This window comes from Physeter macrocephalus, chromosome 17 (genome assembly GCF_002837175.3).
Source record: "Physeter macrocephalus isolate SW-GA chromosome 17, ASM283717v5, whole genome shotgun sequence".
Classification (NCBI taxonomy): Eukaryota; Metazoa; Chordata; class Mammalia; order Artiodactyla; family Physeteridae; genus Physeter; species Physeter macrocephalus.
Window position 1 is genome coordinate 6,147,104 of NC_041230.1, and position 15,063 is coordinate 6,162,166.

The following is a 15,063-nucleotide window of genomic DNA, read 5'->3' on the forward strand; positions in this document are numbered from 1 at the left end:
CCTCACACCTCTCACCTCCTCACACACCTATCATCTCCTCACACCCCCCTCACTTCCTCACACACTCCTCACACACCTCTCACCTCCTCACACACCCCTCACACTTCTCGCCCCCCACGCACCATGCACGGTTCCGCCTCCCGCACACCCTCCGGCCGGATCATCCATACACCGCCACCACTGCCCCACAAAGTCACGGCCGCTGACCCCACGGCCCACGCAGCCAGCAGGACCGCAACTCCCGGCGTGCCCCTGGGACTAGAGGGGTGGGCGACGCGGCGCCTTCTGGGAATTGTAGTCCAGGTGGGCGGGAGGTCGCACGAGCCGGGGCGCCTGAGACGCGGCGCGTTCTGGGAGCTGTGGTCCCGGATGGCGCGCGGACTCCTCACTCTAGCGCCGCCGCGTCGCCTCCCGGAAGCGTCCGCCCGCGCGCCAGCGGGTGAGGTGGGTCTGGGTGGGGTCCCCCCCGGATTGCCGGGGCCCCCCCCCGCCGGATTGCCGGAGAGAAACTACGGGAAACCCCGAAGCGGCGAACGCCTTCGGTGGTCTAAGCGAGATGTGTGGGACCGACACGCGCGGATGGGGAGCGGGGGACTGACCCCGAGCCGCGCGTGGACAGACAGACGGACAGACCGAGTGTGGAACTCGGTTCCAGTGCGGGACCGGCTGACTGACCAGTTGTGTGTGTGTCTAGTTGTGTTTCTGTGTCTGACTCGTTTTGGTGTGTTTCTGACTGACAGGCTGGGAGCGTGTGGCCGGCTGATAGGACGTCTGACTGACCTGATCAGGTGTGCGACTGACCAAGAAGTTGTTTGAGATTTTGTCGGAGGGTTATGTGTTGTTGTGCGTAAGAGGGTGTGTCTGTGACTGACTGTGATTTCAGGCGTAACCGAGAGTCTGTGTATGTGACTGGCTGAGACAGTGACTGATGATTATGAATGACTGGCGATGCTGCGAGCTCCTGTGTTTATTGGACTGACTGTGGGTGACACTCAGAAAGTTTGGGTGCAGGGCTATATTTTGGGACGTGACTGACAGACTATGCCTGAGGTAGGGTGTATGCATGTACCTATGTGACTGACTGGGGTTTGTCTGGGGGACTATATTTGGATGATTTGCAGGGCGTTTACCAAGTATGTGACAGAGAATTTGCCTGCAGCTAAAATTATGTGACCTGCAGTCACCCAGCTGGGTTGATGTCCACTAGCACCTTCTGTGGGCTTAAGCCCGGCAGGGACTGTGGACTCATCAGATTGGGCATCTCCTGCATGTCTGCTGTGTGCCGGGCCTGTTGTCAGGTCGGGTACGGTCAGGAGCAAGAAACGAAAGAACTGCTCTCCTAAGTTGGTTAAGCAGCTGTGGACAGGGGACCTCGACCTGATGTGAGGTCAGCACGTTGGGGGTGAGCTGATCATGGTTCACGTCCCTGTGTCTCAGAGACTGTCCTCAGGGATTTTCCAAAACAGCAGTTTCAGGGGTACAAAGGGGAGCTTGGAAACTGTCGCTGTATTTATTGTCAATCCTGCCACCCCTGTGCCCCCTCCTCTGAACAATGATTCCCTGCCTCAAACTCCGCCTTTCCTGGTCCCTCCGTTTTCTCAGCACCTGTTCACTGTGCACTTGCTATAGGCACTGCGGCTCCAGCATGCCCAGTCTCTCTGGGGAAACAAGGTTAGAGCACAGAGCTGGGGGAGAATGACCCGGGGCACTCAGAGGATACTTAGCCTGCTCCCAGGTGCTGGGACGGCTCTTGGAGAAGATGACAGCTGAAGTGGGGCCTGGAGGACTAGGAGAAATTGCTCAGGTGCAGAGGGGGATTTTAGGACAAGAGAGTAACAGGGACAAAGGAATTCAGGAGTTGGGATAATGGCAAAGGCAAGGTTGCAAGAGGCCCAAGTAAGCCTTACAGTGGAGTTAGGGGCTAGAGCACAGCTTTGCCAGAAATCACCACTGAAAGGTTTCAGGATTGAGGTCTTGTTTTATTCGTGTTCACTTCTCACTGTGCCCATGGTCGTGGCTCCAGTGCCAACAGTTGTTATCTGTTATTTAGAGTATTACATCCTAGCAGGTGTAAAGTGGTATCTCATTGTGCTTTTGATTTGTAATTCTCTGGTAGCTGATGATGTCGATCATCTTTTCATGTGCTTGTTGGCCATTTGTGTATCTTCTTTGGAGAAATATCTAGTCAAATCCTTTGCCCATTTTTAAATTTGGGATTATTTGTCTTTTTATTATGGAGTTGTTCTAGATACCGGTCCCTTATCGGATATATGATTTGCAAATATTTTCTCCCATTCTGTGGGTTGCCTTTTCATCTGTTTTTTTTTTTGCCTTGTCGCACAGCTTGCACGATCTTAGTTCCAACTCCTAACCACTGGACTGCCAGGGAATTCCTCTTTTCACCTTCTTGACGGTGTCCTGCAAATCACAAAGGTTTTTAATTTTGATGAAGTCTAGTTTATCTGTTTCCTCTTTTGTCACTTACCTGAGATGGCTTTGCATTATTTTTTAGTGTATGTGGAACACTGACCACAAAACCATACACTGGGTCACAAACCAAGTCTCAAACCAGCAAATATCAAAGGATTAAAATTGACCAAAGCACATTATCTGAGCACAACAGAGTAAATCTGGAAATCAGTAATAAAAAGACTATCAGAAAACTCTGAATTGTTTGGAAATGAAGCAGCAGAGTTCTAAGTAGCCCATGGTTCAGGAAGAAACCAAAAGAGAAATTAGAAAATATTTTTAACTAAATGATAATGAAGATGCAAAACGAAACTTGTGGGTGTACAGCTAAAGCTATGTTTATAGGGAAATTTATAGCCTGAAATACATGTATTAGAAAAGAAGAAAGGCTGAATGTCAGTTGTCTAAATATTCACCTCAGAAACTACAAAATAATTAGCAAATAAACTAAGGGAATGCCCCTGTGGCTCCCAGGGGAGTGGGGTGTGTGTGAAATAGAAAACAGATCCACTCTGTGTGGGAGGAGCATAGGCCTGAAGCAGACTGGCCATGGGGTCAGGCTACTGGGGTTTGTAGCTCAGCAACCACCCTTCCTTTCACTATCTGGGAAACTTTGGGCAAATCTTTTTCTCCTGTCTGTCTGTTTTTATACCATATAATGAGAGAAAGCTCCCACCTCCTGAGTTTGTTGTGAGTTTTAAACGAGTTACTATATGCAAGCATTTAGAAAGGTGCTCAGCACCAAATGGGCGCTGCCCTGATTATTTTGATCATCTGTGACTCTGTGAGAGTGAGTCACATCTCACAGGCCCCAAGCCCGTATCTGCCCTACTCGGCAGCCACAAGGCAGGGCCCCAAGTTCACAGGATGACCAAGTTCTGATCTTCCTGCAGACCCAGTTCCAAGGCTCCAGCCATCCCATATCTCAGTGGAGGCCTGCTGCCCAATGGCCATCCCCAAGAGCCCTGTGAGCCCGGTGCCCTGGGAACAGGGTGACTTTCTGCGAGTGAAGGTCGAGGATGATGAGGCCAGCAGGTGCTGGAGCTGCTGGTGCTGGAGCAGTTCCTGGGCACGCTGCCCCCCGAGATCCAGGCCTGGGCGCGGACTCAGTGCCCCAAGAGTGGCGAGGAGGCTGTGGTGCTCGTGGAGGACCTGACCCAGGCACTGGACAAGAGAGGTGAGGGGGTGACGGGCAGGTGCCCACGGCACACGGGGCAAAGCCTGGACTGGAATGTTGGGGGTGCAGGTTTGCACTTGGGGGCACTCACCCAAACCCTCACACACCGCGGTAAGCAGGTCGGTTTTGACTGCCAGTGACCAAAAGCCCAGCTCAAACTGATGGAAGCCGAGGAGGGAGGTTTCATGGCTGTGTATCAGGAGCTCAGGTGACGGCATCAGGAGTCTCTCGTTCTCCTTTCTTCCTCAGTTGAGTTTTCCTACGTTAGGTTCATCTTTAAGTAGCTTCTGTCCCCAAGGGGGACACAGTTGGCCCAGCAATCTCATGCTGGTGCCTTATCAATGTAGAAACCTCATGGGAGAACAGCGGAAGATTCCCAAGCTGAGCTTCACTGAGCTGGTCGGGGTCTTGTGCTTGTCTTTGACTGACCAAAGCCCCGGGGACTGATGTGAGAGCAAGGGAAGTTCCCCAGAGGAAAACTAGGCTGCTGCTATCAGGTAAGGGGGCTGGATGCCTGGGGCTGGGGAGGGGGCAGAAACGCCGTGTGTCCTGATGCACCCCCTTGGAGCCCTCCCTATGTTGACCTCCAGCATCTGGGTGAGACAGACCTGCCCCAGGCCAGAGTGGGCACCATTGCTTAGAGACCCACTCGGGTGTCACAGCCCAGGGAGATCCAATGGGACACCAGGGGGACCCAGCCCCACCTGATGGGAGCGTTTGGTGGGGTGGGTGTGCCAGCAACCAGGGCGGAGGTCGTGGGCAGGGAGACCATGGAGTTTGGGCTCAGAAGAATCATCGAGGCTTGGTACGTCCAACCACTGCTCTGCCGCCTACTGGCTGTGTGTTTCCTTTGTGCCTCAGTTTCCCTGTCAGTAAAATGGGGATTGTAGTCCATACTTACCTCAGTGTCATCGAGAGGTGTGAACAAGGCAGTCTGTGCGGCCTGTGAAACGGTGCCTGCACGAATCAGACACGTGGTAACTGGAGCTGTTAGGAAAATTTGTTCTGCTCCCTGAGAAACGAACCTTTCTGAAAGAGCTTGTCAGATGCACTCCCTTGGCCCCATCAGCTATGCCGAGACACGGACATCACAAGGACGGGGGAGGAGGGAGGGCGCGGCGCCATCCTTCTGTAGGGTCAAGAGAGTCTTCAGGGAAAATGCAAAACAGCACTGAAACAGCAAGAAAGAACCACACTCCAGGCAGAGGGAATGGTGAGAGGCAAAGGCCCCTGGGGTATGGTATGCACTGGTGCATTCTGGGAAGAGCAGGTGGTGCAGTGTTTCTGGAATAGAGGAAAAAAGGGTGGTTGGGACCCAGCATGTGGCTAGGGAGGTTGAGGGACTTAGGGAACACCTGTGGGTCTAGAGGAGGAGGAGATTCTAGAGCTGAAATCCCGACTTGGCCACTAGCTAACTGTGTGATCTTGTACAAGTTACTCAACGTCTCTGAATTAATCATGTGGTCTTATACCAATTCCTCAAGACCTCCCCTCAGCTGGGCCTCAAGTTTCCTTGCCTGAAACACAGTGGTCAAAGTGCCCCTTTCTGAGAGCAGAAGGAAGCTGAAACTAGGCAATGGGAGTTACCCATTGCACTTGGAGCCGAGCACAGAACAAGAGCCTAACAGTGGCTAGCAGCCCTGGGAGGCAAGCAGAATAGCATCCCCCTCTTGCAGATGAGGAAACTGCGGCCCAAACGAGGGCAAGACTACCCAACCCTTGGAGCTGGAGAGCGGCAGAGCTGGGGCCCCATTGTGGACTTAACCAGAAGTTATTCCGGCCACCACCCCCCCCCCACTTCCTGGAATCTATCCAGTAAAAGATGTCCAGTCAGGCGTGCTAAGGTGCCCTGTGTACCCGTCAAGGGCAGGTCCGTTCAGGAATGTTTCTACCTCGTACACAAGCCAATCTCCAGCTGCTGCTCAGCCATGCTCTGCCTTCACAGCACATTATAAAGAGCAGGAGTCAGGCTTCCTGGGGGCTCAGGGAGGCCAGGTGGAGGCACCACCCACCCACCCACAGCAGCAGGTGTCTACTTGGGGTTCAAGGTAGAGTCTACTGCATCCTGGATTGCTTCCCTCATTCAGCCGGTATTTACTGAGCATCTGCAGATGCGTCCAGATCCAGGTGGCAGGGACAGAGCTCAAGCCTGCCCAAGGGAGCAGGTACATAGGCGCCTGGCGTGCTCGCTCTCTCACTCTCTCCCTCACTCTCTCTTTCAGATCCATTCAACCTCAGGGTTTTCCTCCTGACACTTGTGACAAAATCAGGAGCCTTAAAGAATGGAGAGTTTGTGGTGGGTGGTTTGAGGGGTGGATGGAAACGTGATGCAGGTTTTTGGTTTTTTTAAATTGAAGTATAGTTGATTTACAATGTTGTGTTAATTTCTGCTGTACAGCAAAGCGATTCAATTATATACGTGTATACATTTTTTATATATATATAAATTTATTTATTTATTTATTTTTGGCTGCATTGGGTCTTCATTGCTACGCACGGGCTTTCTCTAGTTGTGGAGAGCAGGGGCTACTCTTCGTTGCAGTGTGTGGGCTTCTCATTGCGGTGGCTTCTCTTGTTGCGGAGCACAGGCTCTAGGCACACGGGCTTCAGTAGTTGTGGCACGTGGGCTCAGTAGTTGTGGCTCGCGGGCTCTAAAGCGCAGGCTCAGTAGTTGTGGCACACGGGCTTAGTTGCTCCGCAGCATGTGGGATCTTCCTGGACCAGGGAACAAACCCGTGTCCCCTGCATTGGCAGGTGGATTCTTAACCATTGCGCCACCAGGGAAGTCCCATACATTCTTTTTAAAATTCTTTTCCATTATGGTTTCTCCCAGGATATTGAATATAGTTCCCTGTGTTATGCAGTAGGACCTTGTTGTTTATCCATTCTACATATAATAGTTTGCATCTGCTAATGCCAAACTCCCAGTGATATCATATGGTATTTGTCATTTTCTTTCTGACTTACTTCACTTAGTATGATAATCTCTAGGTGCATCCATGTTGCTGCAAATGGCATTATTTTGTTCTTTTTTATGGCTGAGTAATATTCCATAGTATATATGTACCACATCTTCTTTATCCATTCATCTGTTGATGGACATTTAGGTTGCTTCCATGTCTTGTCTATTATGAATAGTGCTGCTATGAACATAGGGGTATCTTTTTGAATTATAGTTTTGTCTGGATATATGCCCAGGAGTGGGATTACAGGATCATATGGCAACACTATTTTTAGTTTTTTGAAGAACCTCCACACTGTTTTCCATAGCGGCTGCACCAATTTACATTCCCACCAACAGTATAGGAGGGTTCCCTTTTCTCCACACCCTCTCCAGCATTTCTTATTTGTAGACTTTTTGATGATGGCCATTCTGACTGGTGTGAGGTGATACCTCGCTGTAATTTGGATTTACATTTCTCTAATAATTAGCGACGACGAACATCTTTTCACGTGCCTATTGGCCATCTGTGTGTGTGACGCCGGTTTTGATGGTGTGGGAGGACAGCACTGTGCCCTTTTGTCATCCAAGACACCAAATGAGAAACTTTCCTTTGGAAATGGGGCCAAATATCAGGAGTGGCCCACATCTCCCCTTTCAGAGTGAGGCCAGGGCCCAGCAGAGAGGGGAGGCCTGGTATGGAAAAAGTGGTGACACTGTGGTTCAGATTGTTGCAGGCTGGGTGCTGGGATCTGAGCTCTCAGAGGCGAGCTGTAAGCAGAGCAATTCGGACGAGTCAGAGCCGTTGGACAGGGCCACTGAAACCCTGGTAGGAGGGCTTTCCCCAGGACCCACCTTTGGTGACGCCTGCGAACCTGAGTGCAGCTCAGAGGGGCAGGCCAGACTCTCAGGGAAGATGTGGACAAAGTCTGTCACCCAAGAGATGGATTTCAGGAAAACTTCAGGGCCTCACAAGGGCGCCCTCACAGACCAGCCCGGCTGTGAAGCTGGTGCTTTGGGGGACAGTCCCAACATGTGGCCAGACTTCACCTCCCAAGAGAAGACTCCTTCCAGAGAGAAAGTGGATCCACTGGATGGTTATGGCACAGAGCCTCCAGGCACGTACTTGGGGAGGAAGCCCTCCAAGTGTGGTGAGTATTGGAAGACATTCCGGAGCCCCTTGGCCCTGGAGGCCCACCGGAAGAGCCATGCTCGGAAGATGCCCCACACCTGCAGTGAGTGTGAGAAAGCCTTCAGCCGGAGTGCACACCTGGCCCAGCACCAGGTGGTCCACACAGGGGCCAAGCCCCACGAATGCAAGGAGTGCGGGAAGGCCTTCGGCCGGCTCACCCATCTGGCCCAGCACCAGAGGATCCACACCGGGGAGAAGCCCTGTGCGTGTGAGGAGTGCGGCAAGGCCTTCAGCCAGAGCACCCACCTGACCCAGCACCTGCGCATCCATACAGGGGAGAAGCCCTAGAGGTGCTATGCCTGCGGCCGAGCCTTCAGCGACTGCTCGGCTCTGATCCGGCACCTGAGGATCCACTCCGGAGAGAAGCCCTATCAGTGTCAGGTTTGTCCAAAGGCCTTTGCACAGAGCTCGTCCCTTATCGAGCACCAGAGGGTCCACACGGGGGAGAAGCCCTGCAAGTGCAGCGACTGTGGGAAGGCCTTCAGCCGCATCTCAGCCCTCATGGTTCACCTGCGGATCCACATCACCGTCCTGCAGTGACCGAGGAAGCCTCCCCACAGTGGCTTAGCATCGAAGAGAAACCTGAGTTCTGAAAGAACTGGGAGGGACGGGGTGGGTGACTGATGAATCCCCCCAAATGACCAGATGCTAAAGGGCAAACTCTGGGGCTGTCCGGGAGCAACTCTTCATTCTGGGACCCAGATGGAGGCCCCTGATGAACATAAAGCTATTCAGGTCAGCTGGCGAAGCTTCCAGAAGGCTCCTGCTGCCCTCCATACCCCACTCAAGTCCATCTCAGAGAGAGGACAGCTGAGCTGAGGATTGGATTGGTCCTCGGATCCAAGGCAGTCAGGGTCAAGTTGCTCTCAGGACTCAGTGGTCCCTGGATGCTTGGGGCGGGGAGGCTCCAGCTTCATATTCCCACATGGCGTCTCTTCTTGCCTGTTCCTCTCCCGCGTAGCCCAGGAGGGACACCTGCCCGCGCCCACCTCTGTGCCTTCGCACATGCTGTTTCCCTCCACCTGTTCACATCTGACTCCAAGGCCAGCTTGTGAGGCTGCCTTTTCCCGACCCTCAGCCTCTATCGCATTTTCTGTGTCCTGAGGGTACGGCTGGCCGCTTGCCCGGCACCCGTTTCTCCCTCCCTTCTCCTTCCACATCCCACCAGTCATCAGCCCTGTTGGTTTTACTTACAACCACCTCTGCTCCACCTTCTCCACCTTTGTTACCTTATGCGAGCCCACATCACCTGTCACCTGGATTCCAGCAGGGGTCTCCTTCCTGACCGCTTCCTGCTTTCATCACACACACATACACACACCACACACATCACAGAGCACACACCACGTACATACACACACCACACACATAATACACACACCACACACATACCACACACCACACACATACACCCACACCCACACACCACGTACATACACCACACACATACATACACCACACACACACACACACCACACACATCCCAGACCACACACATACACACACCACACACATACACACACCACACACATCCCACACCACACACATACACACACCACACCACACACATACACACACCACACACATCCCAGACCACACACATACACACACCACACACATCCCAGACCACACACATACACACACCACACACATCCCAGACCACACACATACACACACCACACACATCCCAGACCACACACATACACACACCACACACATCCCAGACCACACACATACACACACCACACACATCCCAGACCACACACATACACACACCACACACATCCCAGACCACACACATACACACACCACACACATCCCAGACCACACACATACACACACCACACACATCCCAGACCACACACATACACACACCACACACATCCCAGACCACACACATACACACACCACACACATCCCAGACCACACACATACACACACCACACACATCCCAGACCACACACATACACACACCACACACATCCCAGACCACACACATACACACACCACACACATCCCAGACCACACACATACACACACCACACACATCCCAGACCACACACATACACACACCACACACATCCCAGACCACACACATACACACACCACACACATCCCAGACCACACACATACACACACCACACACATCCCAGACCACACACATACACACACCACACACATCCCAGACCACACACATACACACACCACACACATCCCAGACCACACACATACACACACCACACACATCCCAGACCACACACATACACACACCACACACATCCCAGACCACACACATACACACACCACACACATCCCAGACCACACACATACACACACCACACACATCCCAGACCACACACATACACACACCACACACATCCCAGACCACACACATACACACACCACACACATCCCAGACCACACACATACACACACCACACACATCCCAGACCACACACATACACACACCACACACATCCCACACCACACACATACACACACCACACACATCCCACACCACACACATACATACACCACACACACACCACACACATGCCACACCACACACATACACACACCACACACATCCCAGACCACACACATACACACACCACACACACATCACACACACCACACACATACACACCACACACACACACATACACATACACACACACCATTGTTTTCTTTTCCACACCAACCTCCAGCAGGCTCTTTCCACAGCCCGAATCTGATTGTATCTCTCCATGTGGGAAGCTCTCCACTGCATCACCTTCTACAGCAAAGCTTCCTGAATGGGTTACAAGTTTGCCAAGATATAAGTTGCTTTGGGTGCCAAGCCATCTCTCCAGTTACCTTCCTATGTATAGGAATACTGTCATTTTTCTGTGTGTGCAGTGAAGATGGTTTCAAAGTACTGCCCAGTGGGATAAACCTCAGATCCCTCACCTGCTGTTCACGGGCATCCGTGACTGGCCCCCAGCCTTTGTCTCCCGTGGCCACAGCTCCCACACACCAGCCACACGGAACAACGTGCGGTTCCTGAAGAAGCCACCCTTGTTCCCGCGAACGTGCCTTTGTACCTGTGCCTGGAACCCGCCTCTCTTCTTCCCTCCAAGATGTTTCCAATACCCCTCCCCAGCCACCTCAGACAGACTTCAACTTGCCCCCTCTGCTTCCAGAGTGCCTCCCCCTTACTCCTCTTAAACCTCCTATCATATTATAGGTACTCCTTACAGAGCTTGGAGACTGTGTTTCCCAAGGACACTGTGAGCTTCCAAGAGCAGGGGCCATGTCTTATTCTCAGTATCCACAGCACACAGGGCAACAGGCCCTGACCCATGTCTGCTGAATGCATGACTGATGCCTTCCCGGAGGCGGTCACCACGCTCCACCCTACGTCGTCCTTATAGATGTTTACGTGGCTCTCTCTCCTGCGCCAGCTGTGGCCCCACAGGGCAAAACAATCCAATTTCTCCAGGGCCCCAGCACTCAGACCAGCCTGGCATGCAGCAGCCTCAATAAAATGTTCCTGTATTGAGTCCACCCTTTCCATGGCCCCAGAGACCCCCTGGTGCCGTGGGCTCTGGCAGCCAGCATCCTGTCACTGTGCTCTCTGCCTTCTCTCACAATGCTGTAGCCCTGTCCCTCTTGCAGGGTCCATGTCTGTAACTGGATTTCGCAGCCTCTGTTCCTAACTGCCAGCACGTCAGCCTTCTTTCCTCTGTTTCTCTGATGACCCCATCGCGTGGGAACCATCGGACACCACCCCCCATACTGTTGTGTACTGGTCATCGTCACCATCTCTCCCTGTGTTTCTCCCTCCGTATTGGATTCGTTCCTTCTGTGTCATGAGTAAACAAAGACCGACCAACGTGGGTGGTTCAGAACAGGAAGGCTGAGACCCAGGGACACGGAGATCTTGTGTCAGCCTCTCTGAGAGAGCCCCAGGCACACCTAGACGCAGGTCGACTTCCACACAGGGTGCGGCCGAGGCCGAGAGACTGAGAAAGTTGACAGATGTGGGGGGAAACTCAGAGGCAAGAGATGCATGTTCCCAGTGCCCCCAGGCCTCCAACAGGCTGCAGGGAGTGGCCCTGAAGTCAGGCTGCTTTGGGGGCGTCGGATAAGTGACCTCCCTGAACCTCAGTGACCTTCTCAGCCTGGAGAGAGGGGATGATAAGACGTGCTTTGTGCAGCGCCTGATCCAGGGCCTGGCCACTGGCCCTGACCGGTGGCATTTGACTCCGCCTCTCTGCCCCACCCTCCCAGTCTCTGTCACTGAAGAACCAAATCTCCTTCCCGTCAGTGCTCTGAGCATCTCTAACACCCACCCTGCCATGAGAAGTGTGTCTGCCCATGTGTGCCTAAAGGGGAAGGAGGTCAGAGGAAGAAAAGAATCTCTATTAATGGCCTGCTTGTGTTGGTCAGTCTGCCAAATAATTTATATACAGCATCTCATTTAATCCTCACACAACACTCTGAGGGCAGGACAAGCATCCCCATTCTTTTAAAAATTTATTTATTTTTATTTATTTTTGGTTGCGTTGGGTCTTCGTTGCTGTGCGCGGGCTCTCTCTAGTTGTGGCGAGCGGGGGCTACTCTTCCTCGCGGTGCACGGGCTTCTTATGGCGGTGGCTTCTCTTGTTGCGGAGCATGGGCTCTAGACACGCAGGCTCAGTAGTTGTGGCACACGGGCTCAGTAGTTGTGACTTGCGGTCTCTAGAGCGCAGGCTCAGTAGTTGTGGCTCATGGGCTTAGTTGCTCTGCGACATGTGGGATCTTCCCGGACCAGGGCTGGAACCCGTGTCCCCTGCACTGGCAGGCGGATTCTTAACCACTGCGTCACCAGGGAAGCCCAGCATCCCCATTTTATAGAGGCAGCGAGGGGTCAGAGAATGTAGGATGGAAGGATGGAAGCACTGGGATTTGAGAGCACATCCAAATTTATCAATGATTTCAATAAGCATGACTATACTCCACACACCAAATAAGACAAATGCTAACAGATTGGATTTCTTTCAAATCCAGGCATGTGTTTTCTATTTTTATTTTTTTGGCCACACCACGGGGCTTTTAGGATTTAGTTCCCCGATCAGGGATCGAACCCACGTCCCCTGCAGTGGAAGCGTGGAGTCCTAACCACTGGACCGCCATGGAATTCCCCAGGCATATGTTCTTTAGAAGACACACACCTAAAACAAGGACATGGGAAAGTTGAGGGTAAAGGAACACAAAAGGATATACAAGGGATGCATGAAGCTGAAGCCAGCTGAGGGAGCTGTATTAATTTCAGACAAAATAGCTGTTAATGCAGAAAAACATTATTAAGGTCAAAGGATCACTGTATCTTTATAAAAGGAACAATGCATTAAGATGACGTAATAGTTTGAAACCGGGCAGGTTATAACAGCCTTGTTATAGGACAGAATCACAACGAGAGACGCATGAAACCATAAGTATAGTCGGAAATGAAATCACATTCTTTGTGATGATGGTGGAAAGAATATTTGAAGAAATAATGGCTGGAAACTTTCCCAATTTGGCAAAAGGTATAAACTTACAGGTTCGGAAAGTTCAGTGAACCCAAAACAGCAGAATCTCAAAGAAATCCATGCCCAGACACATCCTAATCAAAGCTGAAAACTAAAAACATTTAAACTTTTTGAAAGCCACCTGAGAAAAACAGTGCCTCACATAGAGATTAATACAAAAGATCATAGATTTCTTTTTTATTTATTTAGCTGCGCCACGTCTTCGTTTCACAGGATCTTCGTTGCCTCGTGCGGGATCTTTAGTTGTAGCATGCTGGATCTAGTTCCCTGACCACGGATTGAACCCAGGCCCCCTGCATTGGGAGCGCAGAATCTTAACCGCTGGATCACCAGCGAAGTCCTGTAAGATCATAGACTTCTTATCAGAAATCATAAAGGCCAGAAGGCAGGGAAACAACATTTTTAAAGTGCTGAGAAAAAGAACTGTCAGTCCGAATTCTATATGCACTGACAATGCACTTCAAGAATGAAAGGAGGGGCTTCCCTGGTGGCGCAGTGGTTAAGAATCCGCCTGCCAATTCAGGGGACATGGGTTGCAGCCCTGGTCCGGGAAGATCCCACATGCCATGGAGCAACTAAGCCCGCGAGCCAGAACTACTAAGCCCATGTGCCACAACTACGGAAGCCTGCGCGCCTAGAGCCTGTGTTCCACAACAAGAGAAGCCACCACAAGGAGAGGCCCGTGCACCACAATGAAGAGTAGCCCCCGCTCGCCGCACCTAGAGAAAGCCTGTGCGCAGCAACTAAGACCCAATGCAGCCAAAAATAAATAAATAAAATGAATTAAAAAAAAAAAAAAAAAGAAAGAAAGCAAAATAAAGACATCCTCAAGTGAAGCAAAACTAAGACAGTCTGTTGCAAGCAGGCCTGTTCTAAAAGAAATGCTAAAGGAACTTCAGATTGCTTACATTTGATCTTTAAGATATGTATGATGGTTGAAAGTAAAATTTATGACATTTTCTGGTAGGGTTTTCAGTGTATGTTAACGTGGTATATATGGCAACTGCAGCATAAAGAGAGGAGGGTATCAAAATTCATTCAGTGATATATTTGAGATTGGTACATTTTACTGTATATAAATTATATCTCAAAGAAAACCATTAGGGCTTCCCTGGTGGCGCAGTGGTTGCGCGTCCGCCTGCCGATGCAGGGGAACCGGGTTCGCGCCCCGGTCTGGGAGGATCCCAAGTGGATGATCAAACACTCAGTAGATGAATTAAAATGGAACCTGCAAAAAAATAACCCAAAAGAGGGCAGGAAAGGGGAAACAGATGGATAACAGAAGGAACAAACAGAAAAGAAAAAGATGGACCAAAACCCAAGCATATCCATTATTACGTGTAAATAGTCTAAACATAGCAACTAAAAGGAATTTTTTTTAAAAGCAAATAAAAAACCTACTTTAAATATAATGATATAGGTAAGCTTAAGGTAAAAGAGTGGAGAAAGGTATATAATGTGGAAACTCCATCAAAGAATGCTGCAGTGACTATATTAATATCAACCCAAGTAGAATTCAAAACAAGGAAAATTACCAGGAATAAAGAGAGAAATTACATAGTAATAAAGGGCCAATTCACCAAGAAGACAAAAAATTCCAAATATGTATGTACACATCTAACAACAAAGCTTTAAAATACAGGAAACAAAAACTGGTAGAGCTGAGAGAAAATAACAGACAAATTCACAATTATACTTGGAGACTTCAACACCCCTCTCTCTAGAATCA

The 15,063-nt window shown here is 50.9% G+C and overlaps 1 protein-coding gene across 1 annotated transcript; it reads left to right on the top strand.

Annotated features, from left to right (window-relative positions):
* Positions 1 to 364: 364 nt before the first annotated feature.
* Positions 365 to 8,319, top strand: ZSCAN22 (zinc finger and SCAN domain containing 22). The gene is given in 4 exon segments (XM_024116963.2): positions 365 to 444; positions 3,363 to 3,494; positions 3,497 to 3,646; positions 7,325 to 8,319. Coding segments are annotated over 3 exon segments (1,224 nt in total). The 5' UTR covers positions 365 to 444; positions 3,363 to 3,415.
* The last annotated feature ends 6,744 nt before the right edge of the window (positions 8,320 to 15,063 follow it).